This window comes from Trichomycterus rosablanca, chromosome 5 (genome assembly GCF_030014385.1).
Source record: "Trichomycterus rosablanca isolate fTriRos1 chromosome 5, fTriRos1.hap1, whole genome shotgun sequence".
NCBI classification, from domain to species: Eukaryota; Metazoa; Chordata; class Actinopteri; order Siluriformes; family Trichomycteridae; genus Trichomycterus; species Trichomycterus rosablanca.
Window position 1 is genome coordinate 8,988,437 of NC_085992.1, and position 20,657 is coordinate 9,009,093.

At 41.6% G+C, this 20,657-nt stretch overlaps 1 protein-coding gene across 1 annotated transcript; it reads right to left on the bottom strand.

The window, feature by feature from the left end:
* Positions 1-1,294: 1,294 nt before the first annotated feature.
* pwwp2b (PWWP domain containing 2B) lies at positions 1,295-18,730 on the bottom strand. Its single transcript, XM_062994821.1, has 3 exons — positions 18,419-18,730; positions 9,450-11,119; positions 1,295-2,003 (listed from the first exon to the last, which is right to left on the bottom strand). Exons 1-2 carry the CDS (start codon positions 18,556-18,558, stop codon positions 9,451-9,453), a joined length of 1,809 nt encoding a protein of 602 aa, XP_062850891.1. The 5' UTR covers positions 18,559-18,730; the 3' UTR covers positions 1,295-2,003; position 9,450.
* Between the last annotated feature and the right edge of the window lie 1,927 nt (positions 18,731-20,657).

Genomic DNA, 20,657 nt, shown 5'->3' on the forward strand with positions numbered 1-20,657 from the left:
GTCACCAGATCTAAATATTATTGAGCCAATTTGGGGTGTTTTGGAGAAGCGAGTCAGGAAACGTTTTCCTCCACCAGCATCACGTAGTGACCTGGCCACTATCCTGCAAGAAGAATGGCTTAAAATCCCTCTGACCACTGTGCAGGACTTGTATATGTCATTTCCAAGACGAATTGACGCTGTATTGGCCGCAAAAGGAGGCCCTACACCATACTAATAAATTATTGTGGTCTAAAACCAGGTGTTTCAGTTATTTTGTCCAACCCCTGTATATGCTAAGTGGAGCTGATAAAATGGACAGTAAGTGTAGAAACAAAGAGGTGGTTTTAATGTTATGGCTGTTCGGTGTCTATGTATATATCACAAATAAAGGCATTTAATAATTCCATGATCATGATATTACTGCTGACATTATATTTTAATCAGTCATACCTCTGAACCTGGTTAGTCCACAAATGGAAGAGTAGTTCTGATGCAGGAGAAGAGAGCTTGCTGGTCTAGAGTGAAATAAAGCTGGACTGTTTAATGAGAGCTATTCATTCCTCACAAAAAATAAATCCATTTACATTGAGTTCATCACCGACTCTCATGTTTTAAACACTACGATTAGGTAGAACGTTCTTTTTTTATTTAGTCATAAATACCAAGTCAAAAAGCTATTTATCTTTAAAAAAAGACAGGCTAAGCTACCTGTACACAATAGTTACGTAAAAATACTGGGACACCAATTAAAAGTTCAAAAAGACACAAAAGTACCATTATAGTACGATCATACCTCTATTCAATTGATAGCACCATTTCAGCCCGTTTTCGTTTTTTCTTTTTTTATAGCTTTAATAAAGATGTGATGCATAGGAGTTTACACTTCTGTCCATTTCTCCAGTGGAAAATTTCATAAAGAGGAAGATGACATGGCAAGATGAACATGTAGATTGACAAATCAGACTAAACACAATAATACAGTGTACACAACTAGTTCCTGAAAGCGGCTCGTTTTTTATGGTCCGTGTCCGAACCCGAGAGGAGTCACTTTCAAGGTGTCCGGTGTGATCCTTAAGAGTCGGAGGGGCTTCTGAGAAACTCGTCCGCTTTCCAGAGCCGCAAAACTCTACGTTAGTGTTCGTTGTACAAGTGTCCAGCAGGCCACTGAAGGTACGGATAAAGTGCTTTTCTTTACATGACACATTAAATAATTAAAGCAAAGTACATATGAAACTCTGGATCTTGAACAACCCATGACTGTTCCGAAGGTCCTCGGACCAGGAACATCGAAATAAAATAAGTAAAAAACAAAAAGGAAAAAAAATGCTTTTATTTCGTCAAGGGGACAGATATCGTTTAGAGAAAACCCATCCCTCTGGCACGAAAAGGACTAAGTTCAACGGCATACTGCATGATTTAAGACCTACACGACGATCTCTAGATGCAGAAAATACAAAAGTGTTTCACATTTTCACTTGAAAGAAAAAGGAAAGAGTAAGACTGTGTAGCATCACATGGATGTCCGTCACTGTTAGGTACTTTCTAGCCTCAACAAACTAGGTGAGTGTGACTAGAGACAAGAGCAGGCTGGGTGATGACCTCCGTGATGGATTCGTTAGCTTACGTAACTCCGCTGACGGGCGGGAGCTCTTCACTCACAGAACAAAAAAAAAAAACAGCAGCAGTGGGATTGGATTGGATGAGACGCCTGCATTTCAGCAGTAATAAATACATTCGGATGTAGTGTTGAGCTACTCACTCTACTTAAACGGATGTCCTGAAAATGTAGGATAGAAATACAGGTGGAGAGGAAGAGATGATTTTCTCTTGTGTATCCCCGGTGTCTGTCCGCTTGCTCCTTCGAACCGAGTGCTCCTCGCACCATTTGCTCTGTCCGGGCGGGTGGAGAGAAGCACCTTTACTTTACGATAGCAAGCACGACACTCCGTCCTGGGAAGGAATAACAGGAGGGGAGCACGGGGTCCTGGATTCAGCTGGGGTCCTGGATTTTTGTTCCTTTCCTGTGGGGGAAAAAATACAGTCAGTATGTGTGTGATGCTTCTTGGAATTCTAGGTCATACTGCAATCAAAATTATTTAACAAGGGTGAGTGGTTGGCTTGAGGTTTTTTTTTTTTCTGGGCGATGGCCACTTGCCTATTCTTTTTACCAGCCAGCGGTTCTTACAGATGTGGGGCTTGAACAACAGTTACTAGTCCTGTACTTTTACCACTGCTGAGCTGCCACTGCCCAAACACCAGGTGTGATAGAATATACACTGATAACATTAAAACCACCTCCTTGTTTCTACACTCACTGTCCATTTTATCAGCCCCACTTTGTAGTTCTACAATTACTGACTGTAGTCCATCTGTTTCTCTACATACTTTTTTAGCCTGCTTTCACCCTGTTCTTCAATGGTCAGGACCCCCACAGGACCACCACAGAGCAGGTATTATTTAGGTGGTGGATCATTCTCAGCACTGCAGTGATACTGACATGGTGCTGGTGTGTTAGTGTGTGTTGTGCTGGTATGAGTGGATCAGACACAGCAGCGCTGCTGGAGTTTTTATATACCATGTCCACTTACTGTCCACTCTATTAGACACTCCTACCTAATTGGTCCACCTTGTGGATGTAAAGTCAGAGACGATCGCTCATCTATAGCTGCTGTTTGAGTTGGTCATCTTCTAGACCTTCATCAGTGGTCACAGGACGCTGCTGGCTTGATATATTTTTGGTTGGTGGACTATTCTCAGTCCAGCAGTGACAGTGAGGTGTTTAAAAACTCCAGCAGCATTGCTGTGTCTGATCCATTCATACCAGCACAACACACAACTGCAGTGCTGAGAATGATCCACCTCCCAAATAATACCTGCTCTGTGGTGGTCCGGACCATTGAAGAACAGAGTAAAAGGAAGTTAAAAAAGTATGTAGAGAAACAGATGGACTACAGTCAGTAATTGCAGAACTACAAAGTGCTTCTATATGGTAAGTGGAGCTGATAAAATGGACAGTGAGTGTAGAAACATGTTATGGCTGATCGGTGTATTTCTGACAGCTTGCTAGCTAAATACCATTTTGTTTATATTTCATTTGGCTGCTCATGTATCTTAGGGGTCGCCACAGCAGATCTGGTGGGCATACCTCACTTTTAACATGGTTTTTACACCAAATGCTCTTTCTGATGCAACCGGTACTGAGATTGCAGAGTCAAGTGCACCATCCATTGGCTGGGCTGTTAACTAACTGATGATTAAATAAAACAAGATAATTTGATTTATATGCATTTTAAATACATTTTAAAATAGTGTTAGTTATCAATGCTTTTGGCTGCCATGCAGTCACTGTTGGGCCCTTGAGCAAGGTCTTTAACTGTCTCAGCTCCAAGGGTCAGCACACAATGTCTGCCCCTGAGCTCTAACTCCAGCTTCCTTGTACTGTGTGTATATAAGTATGTGACAAATAAATGCGTCCCATCTGCCCTAGATTATCCTAATCCTTCTTAACCAGGGATCAAGCGTACCAAAGTGAGCAGTATGGGTAGGGCAAGAAGCAAAGCAGATGATTGGTCAAACAGATTCGCCACTGGAGTGAGATGATACAAGCGTCATATTGAAAATAGAACAGTGATATATTTTAATAGGGCTACAGAATCACCCTGTTGGTAGTGGATTTGTTTGCAGTTATTGTATTGTATTTATTTAGGTGCCTGGTGGAGACAAACTACTCAACTCTCACGAGGTATGGCATGGATTCGGATGTGTACCGTATTGTACAGTAATGAACTAGAAAAGGGGAACGACTGTGACCCACACAGCCTCAGATACTGAGTCAGTTGTAGCCTAGCAGTTAAGGTACTGCACTAGTAATTGAAAGGTCACTGGTTCAAGCACCACCACTGCCAAGTTGCCACCGTTGGGCCCTTGAGCAAGGCCCTTAACTCTTAATGGCTTACACTGTATACTGTAAGTTGCTTTGGATAAAAGCCTCTGCTAAATGCTGAAAATGTAAATTGTAATCACATCTGTACACATCTAGTGGACAAAAGTATCAGGACACCCCTTCTAACTACTGAATCATGTGTTTTAAACAACTGACAACAGGAGTAATAAATCAGTTATATAAAGGAAACTATATGCTTCCAACTTTGTAGCAAGAATACAGTTTAGGGAAGGCCCTTTCAGTCCCAGCACAAAGCAAGGCCTATAAAGACTTAAAGAAAAGCTCAGTATAAAGAAACTCCAGTGGCCTACACAGAGTCCTGACCTCAGTCCCACCAAACAGCTTTGGAATGAACTGGAACATAACTACAAATGCTCGTTTGACTACTAATTCCCAGACAGAGGTTGTAGTTATAGCTGAAAGGATCACAGAGGTCACTATTTTAATACCATTTGTCTAACAAGCTCCTCGTCAGGTATTCAGACATGAAAATGTGCACTTTCAGACTAGAGTTTAATGATGTCTGGTAAAAAGCGAGACTGGGGTAGTGTGACGACGTGCGGGTGCTCTGGAGAGTACACATTAAAAAAAAGAATGCAAATTTCTTCAGTGACGTCAAAAACAAAGCACCTCCAGTTAAAGTAAACATTACTGTTTTGAATGGGTAATGTGTGTTGAGTCTTCTGTTTTTTTCAATTTATTTATTAGGATTTTAACTTCCTGTTTTACACTTTGGTTACATTCATGACAAACAGTAGTTACTCGTTAAACAAGATTCATCAGTTTACAAGTTTAATGTTGAACACAGTCATGGACAATTCTGTATCTCCAATTCACCTCTCTTGCATGTTATGGGACTGTGGGAGGAAACCGGAGCTCCTGGGGGAAACCCACACGGACACATGCAAACTGCACACAGAAAGGACCCGGACCGCCCCATCTTGGGATCGAACCCAGTACCTCCTTGCTCTGAGGCGACAGTGCTACCCACTGAGCCACCGTGCCGCTCTCCATTTATTTTCGATTCATATTAATGAATATGTAAAGAAACTACTTGGGAGCTTAGGTGGCACTTGGGTGGTGTAGCAGTCTATTACACTATCCCACCAATGCTGAGACCTGGTTTCAAATCCCAGCGGTTATATCAGTCGGCCAGGCATCTACACATACATGATTGGGTAGTTCTGAGAGAAGCTAAAGCCCTGCGATAAATTGGCACACTGTACAAACCGTGTTCATGTCTTGCGCCTAGCGATTTGGGATGGGATTCAACTGAAATGAAATGAACAACTTGTATGCTGCTCTTGATAAGGATGCCCAAAATAAGCCTTGTGTACTCACTGGCATGGGCACTCAGATGATGCAACAGTGAAACACACTAACCAGTCAGAGCTGGCATCTCAAACTCGATAGTTTGAATATCAGCTCTGCTACAGGCAGGCCGAGGACCCGGATTTGTAAAGGACAGGAATGCTTACTACAAGCCTAGCATACGAATAAAAGCCCATGATGCCATCTGAGCCTGCTACTATATAGATTTCATAAGCAAGTGGGATTTGAAGCGAAACATAGATAACAAATCAAGAATACGATTATTTTACTCATGGCAAGCGTCAGGTGACAAGTCTCCCACCATGGGCGCTAGCTCGCTACCTCCAAAATCCAGGGATTGAATCTTAATGATGCTATCGGCTACATGGGTGTCCGCACAGGCATGACAGGTTAACATTCAAAGGAGGACGGATGGTCAAAACAGCCTAGCCATTGAGAGGTGCACTTGTCTCGGTGCCGGACCCAAGCCCAGATAAAAATAGGAGGTTTGCACCAGGAGCTTTCAACAGTCCTCTGCCCACCGCTCGAACACAGTCAGTGCAGTACAGTCGAGCACACACCCATTTTCTCAGAATGTAATCTAAGTGGACTGAAACATAGATTTGCATCTACATCCCACTCAACCTTCCTACTGCTCAGACAAAACATACACAGGATCCAACTAAAAACAACTCAAGGAGAAGCAGGACAGACCAAACAGCTACAGTGGAAACAAACGATCAGCACCAACATTACACCAATACACAGTAGTGATGCAATATTACAAAATAAGCAGTTTATGACTGTATAAGGTCAAATCTCCTGTACAGCACACCAATGCATGGTGTTGTTATTAAGTTAGAAGAAAGTAAATTGAGTTAACTGTACATAATGTGGAAAAATCATAAATATAAGTGGATTCTTTAGTGCGCTCGCTCAGTTTCATGTTTTGGTTGGCTGGAATCTTCAAAGGTAACATAGAACTTAAAAGAACTGCTTGTATTATCCAACCTAATTGATTATATGAATAAGTTTGTGCTTTGATCATTTTCATTACCTCCAGCTTAGTGTTTGGCTTACAGAAAGCTTCCATTTGTGTCCAATACAATCCAATAGGGGTGTAACGATACACTCACATTCACGATGCTGAGTTCACGATTCGATTTTCTCACGATTTTTTCTGAAGTGTAAACAGTGCACATTTTCTTGTACATTTTTAAGCAAAAAAACTTCAGTCCCCTGCAATTTAAAGGTAATTACCAAGAACAGAGTACTTTACTGTAACCTACTAACAGGTTTACCAAATTTAAAATTACTTATCGCCATCTTAAATTGAAAATCAAAGTAATCAAACAAGCTCATTGAGCTCAGCTGAGTCTTTAAATAATTTTTTTGTTGCTTAAACTAATTTATTACCAAATTATATGTAAAATTAATTACTAATGTAAAAACATTTTATTAAATGTTTATTATTTAAATGGCTTTATTTATATACTCAACGTGGAACAGAGTGCCACAACAATAAAGACCCATCTCAATTAGACAAAAAGGTCTGATTGTGTATATTATTTGTAAATTTGCATCTACAGTGGAACACCACAACATCAACAAAGCATCACTCAACAAAATATAAATGAAATGTGCAAAACAAAAAGGAAAAGCAGCATCCAGGTGACAGTATTTGTAAGTATTTAGTGAAGATTAGCATTCAGAAAAACCAAGCAGCTCATCTCTGAGGGGTTGATCCTGGTTCTCCTTTCTGTTATGATCTGCCCTGCTCTGTTTTAGAAAAGATTCTCTCTGAGAGGACAGATGTTGCTACAGTACACAGTGACATGTATAAGATGTGGGTAGACTGAACACTTGGTCTCCCATCAGCTAAGTGGGTCTGAACTGTTTCCTGTCGCTCATTTTCCTCACCTTTTCAGCGTGTAATGTCTGGCTACGTAAAGCGCCGTGTAAAACCTCCTGTTCGTGTGCACGCTGTCCGTGTGTGTGTCTGTAACCCCGCCCCTCCTGCTCAGTGTAAACACACAAAAACGCATTCTGACCAATCACGTGCGGCTTTAACAGAAAAAAACCCGGAAAAAAACACGAGTCGGCTCCCGTTCACTTTAAAGGGCCGACTCTTAGAGCCGAATTTTGTTCGCGACCGATCCATCACTAATAAATTACAGAATGCACGTGCAATTGTACAATCGCGCAGATGTCCACGATGCACATCGCTACATTTTTGCATCGTTACACCCCTACAATCCAAGCCATTATAAGTTAAGAGCCTTGCTCAGGTACCCAACAGAGACAACATTGAGATAGTGGAGCTTCAACCAGTGACTCTAAGATTATTAGTCCAGGGACCTGAACCACTGAGCTACCACTGCCCACAGGTTAGGATTGAACCCAGGGCATTAGAACCCATGTTGCTGTGCAGCTGTGCTATAGAACCAGTCAGAAACATTTGCGAATCATCATAACTACATTTCCTGACATTGGGATACTTTGACATCAATTACAAGATAAGATCTTTGTCGGTTCTCAAAAACTGCTCTGAAACAAGGGGATTCTTCGAAATTCTACACGAATAGAACTCAGTTATAGTAAACAACAACAGTTCTGCATAATATTTGTAACCATGAGCAATTTAGGACGTAGTATTCAAATGAATCCTACATGGCCATACAGACTAAAGTTAAAGCCCAAACATATTTACACATTTTTATCAACGAGTCACTGTTAAGTGTAGACTGTAGCCAGCACAAGGAATGGCAGGATTTGTGCAATTGGATACCAAGGACAGTAAATACATTCTGGAATGGACTCTCAGAAAGCATATAACCAAGATAATAATTAAGGTCCTGCCTAAAGCACGCCATGGACAGTGAAATGAGCCATTTACCATGTTTCTTTGTTTGTTTATTAGGATTTTAACGTCATGTTTGACACTTTTAGTTACATTAGTATCTCCAATTAGCCTGACTGCATGTCTTTGGACTGGGGGAGGAAACCGGAGCTCCCGGAGTAAACCCACGCAGACACCGGGAGAACATGCAAACTCCACACAGAAAGGTGTTTACCATGTAATATGCAATTTGCTGTGAAAATCACATTTTAAGGTTTGTGTTTAACGATTTTACATTTTTCATTCACGTAGCATTCATGTGTCTCACGTTTACTGGTTATTTTGCACTATGAGGCGGTCTTAGCAATCCTATGGCAATCCAGTAAGCAATCGGTTAGTCAAAATGTCCAAGATGTCAAAGACTAAATCAGATTAAAAAACACTACTCAGGTAACTGAGATATATGGACGAGAATTGTTTAACCTGAAGCCTTGGAGCCTCGCACTACTGCTAAACGTTTTAGGTTTACGTTCAACCGTTAAGGTGAGCTGTGCTGTGGTTTGCAGCTTCCATTTATTTTATTATTCAATTTATTAGTATAATTCAATGTCTGCGAAATTTCTGTGAAAATCCGTGAAATCTGTGCAAGGTTTGTGAAATTAAGCACAGTTTCCCATTAATTTCGAAGAGCCCTAATAATATTTCAAATATTATAAATATAAAAAAAAACATACTGTAATATAATATAAAAAAACATACTGTATATGCAATAGGTTATTATTTGAATAAAGTTTTTATGATCCATAGATAATTAAACTTAAAACTGTTCAAATGAATAAATATAAGCTACCTGGATCTAAGATGAGACAAGTATAGCTTTACTACACGTTACCTATGTAACAAATCTAATCAAGTGACTCATGACGGTTTACTCTTCATTAAGGGGATACACACAAGAATAAGCTGCAATCTGATTAGTAAACATCTGGAAAAAACATCTCTCAAAAACATCCGGGCGGCACGGTGGCTAAGTGGGTAGCACTGTCGCCTCACAGCAAGAAGGTCCTGGGTTCAATCCCCAGGTGGGGCGATCCAGGTCCTTTCTGTGTGGAGTTTGCATGTTCTCCCCGCGTCTGCGTGGGTTTACTCCGGGTCCTCCGGTTTCCTCCCACAGTCCAAAGACATGCAAGTGAGGTGGAATTGGAGATGTTAAATTGTCTAAGACTGTGTTCGATATAACCTTGTGAACTGATGAACCTTGTGTAATGAGTAACTACCGTTCCTGTCATGAATGTATCCAAAGTGTAAAACATGACGTTAAAATCCTAATAAACAAACAAACTCAATAACAGCCCTATAGGGATGATGCCTCACCTTATGTCTCGCAGTGTGAGAGAAGGGACGTGATCTCGGAGCTCAGATGGCCCACGGCTTTAGCTGCCTCGACGATGGCTCTGCGGTACATCCCTTTCTTCTTGCGGTTAAAGCGCAACCTGAAAAACTCGCGGAAAGGCGACAGCTTGGCCACGGACAGATGCGAGGTGGTAGGCGAGCCGAACCATGCCACTTTAGCCTCGGGCCAAGGCGTGTCTACTTCACCCTCCTCTCGCCGAGTGCCACTGATGCTAAGGATTCTGGCCGGCCACCAAGGGAAGCCGTGAATCTTTCCCCAGACCACGTCACCCACAGTCACAGCGTGGCCTTCCTCCGTCACACACTTACTCATGCTACGAGTGTGTAGGCGCACAGTAAGAGGTGGAACCGTCCTGCCCTCGGGCCGTGATGTGGACGACGCCGTCGACACCGCCGATACGCCGATGACATGTTCGCCAGGCGCCAGTTCGCAAAGCTCCGGCGACGTGCCATCGGAACTGAACGACTTTGACTCGTCCAGGCTGTCACTGCTGCACACCGACAGGCTGGACGAGTCGGCCTTGTGCTTGCCGAAGTTGATCAGCAACGTGAGGTCACCGTGTCGTTCGGTCTCCTCGCTTGACCAAAGTTCCAAAGAGTCTTTGTCCGTAGTGTCCTCGTGTCGTGTTAGGCCCGACTCAGAAACCCGAGGGCTCTTACGCCGGGCGTCTCCCACTAGCTCCGCCTCGTACACGGACATGCGCTCAACACCTTCCACGCGGGACTTTAAGCGGATTTTGGGTGACGGGATGTCCTGGTCAGACAGCTTTGGGAGTTTGAGTTTGGGGATGGAAACGGTGAGGCCAGTCCGGATGGAATCGATGGTGGGCCTCGCCTCTTTTCTAGGCTCCCGGTTGCCTTCGTGCTCCCCGACCCCGTTTTGCATTAGTTGTTTGGGACAGAAGGGCTTCACAGAACCGTGCACTCTTGAAGGGATCTTCATTACTTCCCCTTTACCTTGTGGAGTGCTGTAGGATATTTTTATTACCGGGCTGTGGGGTACCACATCGCCTGCTGGAAACTTCTCGTCCTCCTTCCGTTCCTTCCGACAGCGCTTGCTTTCGTGGACTGGCACCTCCTCGCGCTTCCTGGACTCCTTAGTAGTGTCATTATCTTCCTTCCTGAGTGCTTTAGGTGGGGGCTCCTTGACATGGTCGTTCCCCTGTGGTGCATTTTCCTTCCTGGAAGGCTTGGAAATGGTCGACCCGTCTTTGCTGTCCTCGTCGCTGGTTAGGGTGTTTTTGCATTTCTCGCACAGCACCTGCCGAGGTCGGAGTCTAATAGTGCTCATTGTCATACGCCCAGGTTCTCTGGACCGCCTCTTTTTCCTTTTGATTGGTCGCGGCGGCGGTTGGGGAACCCACTGGCTGTAAGTGTGACGCACCCACATGGGCTGTGGAAAAGGTGCACCCTCAAAGTATGGAGGGTAGGTAGGTTGGCCAGGTTGTACCGGGATGGGAATTGGGATGGCCGAGGGCTCTTCAGGTTCTGTGTTTTCATCCTTTGGTCGCTGGGCTGATTGAATGGGTGGTTTGGAACACGGCTCCTCGTTCATTACGTCAGGTTCCTGTCTGGATATGAACGGCTCCTCTGATTTTCCTACTACGTCTGGAAGGCAGAACAACCCGGTCCTGCAAGCAACAAAAAAGAAAGCTGATGAGGACATTACGTTCTGTCTGAATTAATGACAACTTTTACCTTAATACATGCTACCTTAATAAACACAGTGTATAGAGCCAACAGGATGGACACAACCCATACCGAGGCCTCTGGCACACGGATCATGTAGCTCTAAATTCTGGGCCCTATGCACAAGCAGTGCCCATGGGCCCCCCCTCACCCCAGTCCCACCCCCCTGTCGTCATCATTGATGAGGTCCTTAAAGTCCAGTTTTCTTGCCAACTGACTTTCAATGGCTGTTAGCCTATTATATTATGTTATGGCCCAATAATAATTATTAAATTAATTTTCGAATTAGTATACTATTGCAATGGTGTGGTAGAATATGCAAACAAAAATGTATTTAAAGTTTACCTCAGATTATAGATAAGGCATTCATGTTATTTCAAATTTTGTGTTATGCAGTTTTTAGCACTGACAATCGCGGTGGTATTGAAGCGTTTTATAACCACAGGAGTTCATGTAATGTAGGCTGTTTGCTTTCACATTTGGGCTCACCTTTCCTGGGAAAGAAGTTCGTTAGCAGTTGCTTTCCCACATTTCTTTTATTTTCTCTTTCCTGCCTCTCTTTTCTTTTCTGAAAACCAGATTTAGATTTATTGGGCATCAGCTTCCATAGCACGGATACAACACGCACTGCCGCTTCAGCAGAATGAACGCTAAGTTAAATGCGCCTAGCCCGGGGAAGGCGGACTAAACCATTTCGTGCAAGGGGTGAGGGTGCCTGTCCTCAGACACTATATGTAGGCTAGGACACACAATTCAATCCATCAATCAACCGATTGATTTACCCAAACATTAAATTTACATTAGTTAGCAACATTTATTGTGATCTTTAAATGATATTAATATTTAAAGGAAAATAAAATTCCAGACTCCTCAAGGGCCATCCCATGACTTGGGGCCCTGGTAACTCAGTCCCACTTTTCACCCCACTACGACACCCCTGAGGACCACCACAGGACCACCACAGAGTAGGTATTATTTGGGTGGTGGGTCATTCTCAGCACTGCAGTGACACTGACATGGTGGTGGTGTGTTAGTGTGTGTTGTGCTGGTATGAGTAGATAAGACACAGCAATGCTGATGGAGTTTTTAAACACCTCACTGTCACTGCTGGACTGAGAATAGTCCACCAACCACTGATGAAGGTCTAGAAGATGACCAACTCAAACAGCAGCAATAGATGAGCGATCGTCTCTGACCTTACATCTACAAGGTGGACCAACTAGGTAGGAATGTCTAATAGAGTGGACACGGTATTTAAAAACTCCAGCAATGCTGCTGTGTCTGATCCACTCATACCAGAACCACACACACTAACACACCACCACCATGTCAGTGTCACTGCAGTGCTGAGAATGATCAACCACTTAAATAATACCTGCTCTGTGGTGGTCCTGTGGGGGTCCTGACCATTGAAGAACAGGGTGAAAGCAGGGTAAAAAGATATGTAGACATACAGCGAGTGTAGAAACAAGGAGGTGGTTTTAATGTTATGGCTGATCAGTGTATATGACGCTGTTAGTTACAAAAATGCATACATAGGTTATACAGATAAAGCAACACTTATATTACCTATATAAAAAGTAATTGTCCTCCTACACTGGTTATGCTGATTAATAATAATAAAGTGCCTTTATGTTGATTTCAGCTCCTGGCAACCATAATTTTTGAGTTTTCAGGTTTATTAATGGCTCATTTATTGTTCCTCTAATTGTACAAACAAAAAGTTTTTTTAGATTAATGCTTAATAACTTCATAAAACTTTATTTAAAACATTAGATCTTGATAAACTGAAGACAGAAGAATGAAACCTGCCTGTACAGAGAAGTACAGTTTGGCTGGCAGTAGACTGATAACAGACTTACTCTGTGCATGTTGGCATTACTCAATGTTAAAGTTGAAATTGCATCAGCACTGAAAGATCGCCAAGGTTCAGGCTGTGCCTTTTTTCGTTAGCTAACATGAGGTTAACAGATTTAGGAAGCCCCATAATCAGGGGTGCTGCCAGAGATTTTGAGACCCATAAAAAGTTATTACATTGGGCCCCACCACCCCAGGCCATGCCAACCCTGAAAATAAAACATCCTGCAGACAAGACTGACACTCTCTATAAGAAGAAGTGTAAAATGTAAAAAGTGTAAAATCTTTTATGGTTTAAATTAAAATTTAATGGCACAATTTGTGAACGCCTTTTCTTCCTACTGTCAGCTACCTGTCTTTCCAATTTTGGTAATCAGAGTTTTCTTTAAAATGCGACATGATGCTTCACTCCTTACTCGCAATATTTTCAGTGTTAGTGTGTGTTGTGCTGGTATGAGTGGAAAAGACACAGCAGCACTGCTGGAGTTTTTAAACACCTCACGGTCACCGCTGGACTGAGAAAAGTCCACCAACCAAATATATACCCAGCCAACAGCGCCCTGTGGGCAGCGTCCTGTGACCACTAATGAAGGCCTCAAAGATGACCAATTCAAACAGCAGCAATAGATGAGCGATCGTCTCTGACTTTACATCTACAAGGTGGACCAACTAGGTAGGAGTGTCTAATAAAGTGGACAGTGAGCGCTGCTGTGTCTTATCCACTCATACCAGCACAACACACACTAACACACCACCACCATGTCAGTGTCACTGCAGTGCTGAGAATGATCCACCACCTAAATAATACCTACTCTGTGGTGGTCCTGACCATTGAAGAACAGGGTGAAAGCAAGATGGACTACAGACAGTAATTGTAAAACTACAAAGTGCTTCTATATGGTAAGTGGAGCTGATAAAATGGACAGTGTTCATTTGGACAGTGTCCATAAAATGGACAGTGAGCGTAGAAACAAGGAGGTGGTTTTAATGTTATGGCTGATCAGTGTATAGTTCTACAGAACTGTTATATACTGTATACATTTAATTAAACAAGTACAAGGACAGTTTTTAGAAAATCTAAAACAGAGGACAGGAATGGTTTAAAAGTTACGGTACTGGACTAATATTGTATGAAGAAGCTGCCATGGTTGGGCACTTGAGCAAACTGATGGGCCTTCAGACTGTCCATGGCATGGACTGTATACTTGCTTAGTTGTTAGTCATTTAAATAAAAAAATAAAAAAAATAAAAAAAGATTACTAAAAATCATCGATTCAAATTTTTTGCATCGAGGAATCGTTTAATCCGCACAACCATATACAGCTCACGGTGTTTTACACGGACGACTTTCACTTTTGCGCAGCGTGTTTAACGCCGTGTGCAGGTGACGTGAAGAATCTGAGGGCTGCGTCCCAAACATCTTAAACATAAACAGAACTTAACAGGACTTAATCCGGGTTCTTTTTGCGGACAGTTTAATGAACACTACGTATTTGGACACGTTCGCCGCTCCTGCGAACTGAACGTATCAGTTTAGGACGCAGCCGAGATTTGATAGCGCGGACTGCAAAATATAGAGAGAGAATAGCGAACAGGAGGAGACTGGACAGAGAAAACCACAGAAAGTTTGAGATCATTTTAAGCTGATAAAACTAAAACTCAGTATAACATCCACACCATCAGAGCGTCGTGTTTACTTTACTCATGTTTACTGACTTTACTTCCTTTCAACCACCACAGGCTTTTATGAAGATTTAGGCAAACACACACATACACACATACACACACCCCAGATCTACCTCATCTAGAGACACAATCCTGACAGATTTTTATCCCCTTTAAAATATTAAAGCTTTATGTTCTGCGTGAGCTGTAGCTGAAACTTTGAGTTTTGAAAGTTGCACAAATTACAGGCTTATGTTCATGTATTTTTGTTTATTATTATTTATGACTTGATGACCTGATGTTTCAGGTTGCCTGTTTACATTTTAAAAGTAAATTGATTTATTTTTGATTGATTTATTTTTGCATTTAAAAAATGTTAAACTGTCCTGTATGCAAGGAATACAAATGTACAGTTAGGTTTAAGAAACATGTCTTATTTAATCTAATATGTATTTGTTTTTGCTCTTTGTTAAAGCAAAAGTATTTCTTATCCGATGACTCGATTAATCGCTGGGATAATCGATAGAATACTCGATTACAAAAATAATCGATAGTTGCAGCCCTAGTTTATATACAAGAGCTGACGCTATGTTATTTATTTATTTATTGTTTAATGCCATGTTTACACATCGGTCATTCTCATGGCAAGATGGGTAGCTGAGACTATGTTTCAAATGTTGATTTTAATGGTGCTGCTAATCTGGTGCTTGACACTGAATAAATATGTGAGATTGTGCAACTTTTAATAGAATTGTGATCATATTAGTATGTAATAATTGCACCAGGACTAGAACTTTTTTTAAACCTTAAAATAGAACCCTGTTCCGGAACTGAAGTAACAGCCAGAGAATTCATCTCATGATATGATGTGGTTATCTTAGAATAGAACTATAAAACATGGGCCTATTGTATTTCTTTGAATGGATGGTTAACCTTAGGTTTGTGACACAGCTCAGTCCAAAAATAAATTCACGTGTTCACAGCGCTGACATGTTCTGTCTGGAGCTTAGATTATTTTGTCTCAGTCGGTGAAAGGTAGCTGTAATCACGGCAGCATGCTCGTCGACTCGTCTCAGTCAGAGACAGCAGACAAAGGCCAACGGGCCTACCTCATATTACACCCCACCCCACCCACGGAGAACAAAAACAGTCCCATCGGCCACCAGGGAGAGCACAGGGAGCAAGTGAGAGCCAGGAGATTTGGTTGTTTTCACATTCTCCTTGATATTTGATTGTGTGGTGACTATTAATTAAACCCTATAAGACCTGCTGGCAGTCCTGTGAGACATCTGATAAAAGAAATATCTTCCCAGTGTGTCCCAAGATCAAAAAGCAATGGGTCTAATTATTACAGGTATACAATTAAACATGTGAGCCGGGCATATATTACCAAGATTGAATTTCAGTGCTGGCAGAAACATATCCAGACCAATGACAGTGCCAGCAATAATTTACAGACTAAAAATGTGATCATTCGCTAAAATACGCTGGTGTAAAATGTTCTGACCATGTACAGGACAAAGGGTTCTGAGGAACAGTGACTCAGCAGTGCTGTGATTCAACCCATACTGCTGACACACCAATGATCATCAAAATACAGGAAATGACCAATAATATATAACAAATAAGATTAAGGAAAAAATAAGACTGGAATGCTAATGCTGCCAACAGTGCCCAGAAGTGAACAACCACATGTTGCATTATGCCTATGGCCTAATGCTAGCATCTTTGTTAACCATGTTATACTGAGAGAACATTTCTTTTGATAAAACGGTACTATATTATACTGTTCAGCAGTGAGTTGTAATGCGATATCACAACCACTGAAACATACATTTCTGATTACCAAGAAATATATACTACAAGTTTAAAGCTCATTAAGGTTGGCATAGTCATTAATCCACTACCTGTGAGTCTTGAACAAAGATGGCACTGATCATGTTCAGATTGTCTAATAAACAAGATGCATCACAGTTATACATTAATGACAGAATATCAATCAGTAATAAAAAGTAATGTTGTTTAATGGCCTATAATAACGGGGAATACATTAAAGCCCAAGCTACCATTGAAAACAAGTCCTTAAAAAGGCTACAATATGCTACTTATGTTCAGTTTATTTCTTAAGTTGTGCTTGCATTTTTAACAACTGATTTAACCATGCTCATTTAAGTTCTTTTCTCACATGGAAATGATGTGTCCAAAAATGTTGTGTCACATTTACGGCATTTAGAGGACACTTTTACTCAAAGCGACTTACAGTTGTGACAGTATACAATCTAAGCAATTAAGTGTTAAGGGTTTTGCTCAAGAACCTAACAGTGGTGAGGCTTGAACCGGCAGCCTTCTGATTACTAGTCAAGTACCTTAAACACAAAGCTTACAACTGCCCAACATTTGCATGTGTAAGGTAAAAAAGAGACTATAAAAGTCTAACATAGTTATAAATATTAATAAATAACACTAAATCATATAAATACATACTTCAGACTTGGTTGTATGATCCACTTTATCTAGAAATAAATGCTACCTTCTCACAAATTTGTCAATATTTAGTAAGGTGGGTTTGGTCAGTGACACCCTAAATGTCACTGACCTAAAGAAAGACAGCCTTTTCATTACATCCCATTTCATCACATCCTATCTAATCTAAAATAAAAAGGGCACGTCAAGTGACTTTTAATCACTTATCAAATATTGTGTTGAGTACACATACAGAAAGCAAAGATGGAAAAAAGGTGGATACTGATGAACCTATAAATAAATACACACACTGTAGGTTTTAATGTGTACAAGGTGTCACCACTAATCTTAAATATACACTCCAGACTTCACTGTATTTTACTAAGCACTAAAAAATTGATTTTACCTATAAATAAAGATACATTACAAGTCCAACAAAGGTCAGACAGGTTGGTTTGGTCAGTGACACCCCACCTGCCTTTGTCTGGAAGAAAGATGGCCTTTTTATAATGTTCAGCTTATATCATAATACACATCATATTGTGAAAAGTAAAGTGACTCTAAACAGATACAATGTTAACAGCACAGCTGCCATTATCTAAAAGAAATGCATTTTATTCATTAATAGCTTATAATAACAAAAGGTTCTTATTACCACATAATAATACTGGTGTGTTTTAGTGAAAAGTCGGTTTGATTTATAATAAACTATTAGGAAATTAAACGGTCAAAGTAAAACAGTTATAGAGAAGCAAGTTCATTAATATGTGGCCTTAATTTCAAACACAACTGAGTAACTGAATTCAACTAGCAGCCAGAAGCTACAACAATGAGATAATCCCAGCCATGAGAATAACAGGAAAATAATACAATTATATATTTTAAATCAGTGCATATATGTATATGACACTGTACATACATGCATACCTGATAACGAATATGAACATAATATGAAATTGTTGTGCAGGTCCAGTTTTACAGCACTATAATGCTTAACTATTTTATTGATATTTCTAAAACACCATGCACAGACAACATATTAAACTAAATAAACACAAATCCGCCTGATAATAATATAACACAAACGTTTTGCTTTAAAATAAAGTGATTTTGTGTGCAGATCATACACTGGCTTTGTATAAATGAAGGCCTGCTCGGCCTCTACATGATGGATAGCATTAGCATCAATAGCGACGTTAGCTTAGCATCTTAAGCTTTCATTAATGCACGCGTTTTAGGAAAACTATACTACTCACTTTTTGTCGCAATCCAGTAAAATACCGGTGTAACTCCGTTCCCGGTAGGTGAGCGTCACCACCAGCGTGTCGTTAACTATCTGCTCTATGGTGACCGGAATCCGGGAGCCGGCCCGCAGCTCCTCGGCCGCAGCCTCCATCTTTCCTGAATCAAGAAACCGCCCGTGCGCTGCTCGATCCCGGCCACCGGAGCCGCAAATCTGCCGTTCCTCTGCTAGCGAGCACTGAGGCTACACCACCGGGCCAGTGAGTGACGCCATCAAGCATCAAGCACCATCAAGCACCACCATCAGCTCCAGCGCCACCACTACCGGCGCTATTACACACACACACACACACACACACACACACACACACACACACACACACACACACACACACACACACACACACACACACACACACACACACACACAAAAATCTCTTTATTCAGTATCAGTACTGATATTTTAATTTCTTTTTCAAATGTTCTTCTTCCACGGCCTTTGTCCCGTTCGGTTGCGGGGTCGGCTCTCGTCGGATCATGATCCGCATTGATTTGGCACAATTTTTACGCCGGATGCCCTTCCTGACACGACCCTCCCTATTTTATCCGGGCTTGGGATCGGCACTACAATGCACTAGTTTGTGCATCTAGTGGCTAGGTATCTGTAGGACAATTCAGTGTTTCCAATTAGACTGGTGGCATGTTTTTGAACTGTGGGAGGAAACCGGAGTACCCAGAGGAAACCCACGCGGACACGGGGAGAACATGCAAACTCCGCACAGAAAGGACCCAGACCGCCCCCACCTTGGGAATGGACCCAGGACCTTCCTGCTGTGAGACGACAGTGCTACCCACTTAGCCACTGCGCTGCCCAAATGTACACAAGCAACACAATGACAATACACAAATAACGACAATGACATTTACATTTTCGGCATTTAGCAGACGCATTTAAAACCTGTTAGAACAATTTTTTTTTCTCTTTAAGAAAGTAAGTACAAGTCAGCTTAAATGTTTAGTAAAAAGGTGAGTTTTTAATCATTTTTTAAAGACAGCAAGAGACTCAGATGTTTGGACAGACAGAGGAGCTCATTCCACCACTTGGGTGCCAGTACAGAGAAGAGCCTTGATGCTTGTCTTCCCCTAATCCTGGGTGGAGGATCAAGTCGAGCGAGACTAGTGGTTCGGAGGTTGCGCGGTACAGAGCGGGGTTTGATTAGACCATGAAGGTAGCTTGGGGCTGGTCCATTTTTAGCTTTGTAGGCAAGCATCAGTGTTTTAAACTGAATGCGTGCAGCTACAGGAAGCCAGTAAAGAGAACGCAGCAGTGGGGTGATGTGGCAGTGTTTGGGCTGGTTAAAAAACAGGCGAGCAGCTGCATTTTGAATGAGCTGCAAGGGTTTAGCAGTAGACATGGGAGCACCTGCCAGGAGGGAGTTGCAGTAGTCCAACTGTGAGATTACAAGTGACTGGACCAGAATCTGAGTAGCTTCCATGGAGAGAAATGGACGGATCCAACAGATGAACTATTGTAGCTCAAATTGCTGAAGAAGTTAATGCTGGTTCTGATAGAAAGGTGTCAGAATACACAGTGCATCACAGTTGCAGGGCTGTTTTGGCAGCAAAAGGGGGACCAACACAATATTACGAAGGTGGTCATAATGTTATGCCTGATCGGTGTATGTAATACTTAAAGAGATATTTTAAAAGTGTACCATGGTGACCACAAATGGTTAATTACTCTCTAGACAAGGGTTTCCTTGTTTTCAGTACAACTGATCACTCTTAAATCAGAAAAGTTAGAACACTTTAAAAAGGCAATAAAAACTTAAATCTGTAATTTGAATTCACTTCAACCTTTATTCAACAGACAAAAGGACAGAGAAAAGCACTGGGCACTGATGCACCCCCATGTCATCACATACAGTATGCTGTTTTTTGCTGCCCTTTTTGTTGGTGACAGTCCGGGTGGTCTTTTTTATATTCAGCATGTAGAATCCATTTTTTCCAAAAACAAGCTGAAACGAGAACTAGTCTGACCACAGAACACGTTTCCACTGTCTGTTGGTATGAGATGAGGGTGTCTGTAGATGAGCAGGCCCAGAGAACTAGTGACGTTTCTGCATAGAATTGATGTACGGCTTTTAATTTGCATAACATAGTTTCAGGCTGTATTTCTTGATGCAGTGGTGGACTGTGTTAAGTGGCAACAGTTTCTGCACATTCAACATTTTTTAAAACTTTGCCGGAAAT

Coding starts and splice junctions, on each gene's coding strand:
- pwwp2b (XM_062994821.1), bottom strand. CDS start 18,558: ATGGAGGCTGCGGCCGAGGAGCTGCGGGCCGGCTCCCGGATTCCGGTC. Junction 11,120..18,418: donor TTACTGGATTGCGACAAAAA/GTGAGTAGTATA, acceptor TGTTGCTTGCAG/GACCGGGTTGTTCTGCCTTC.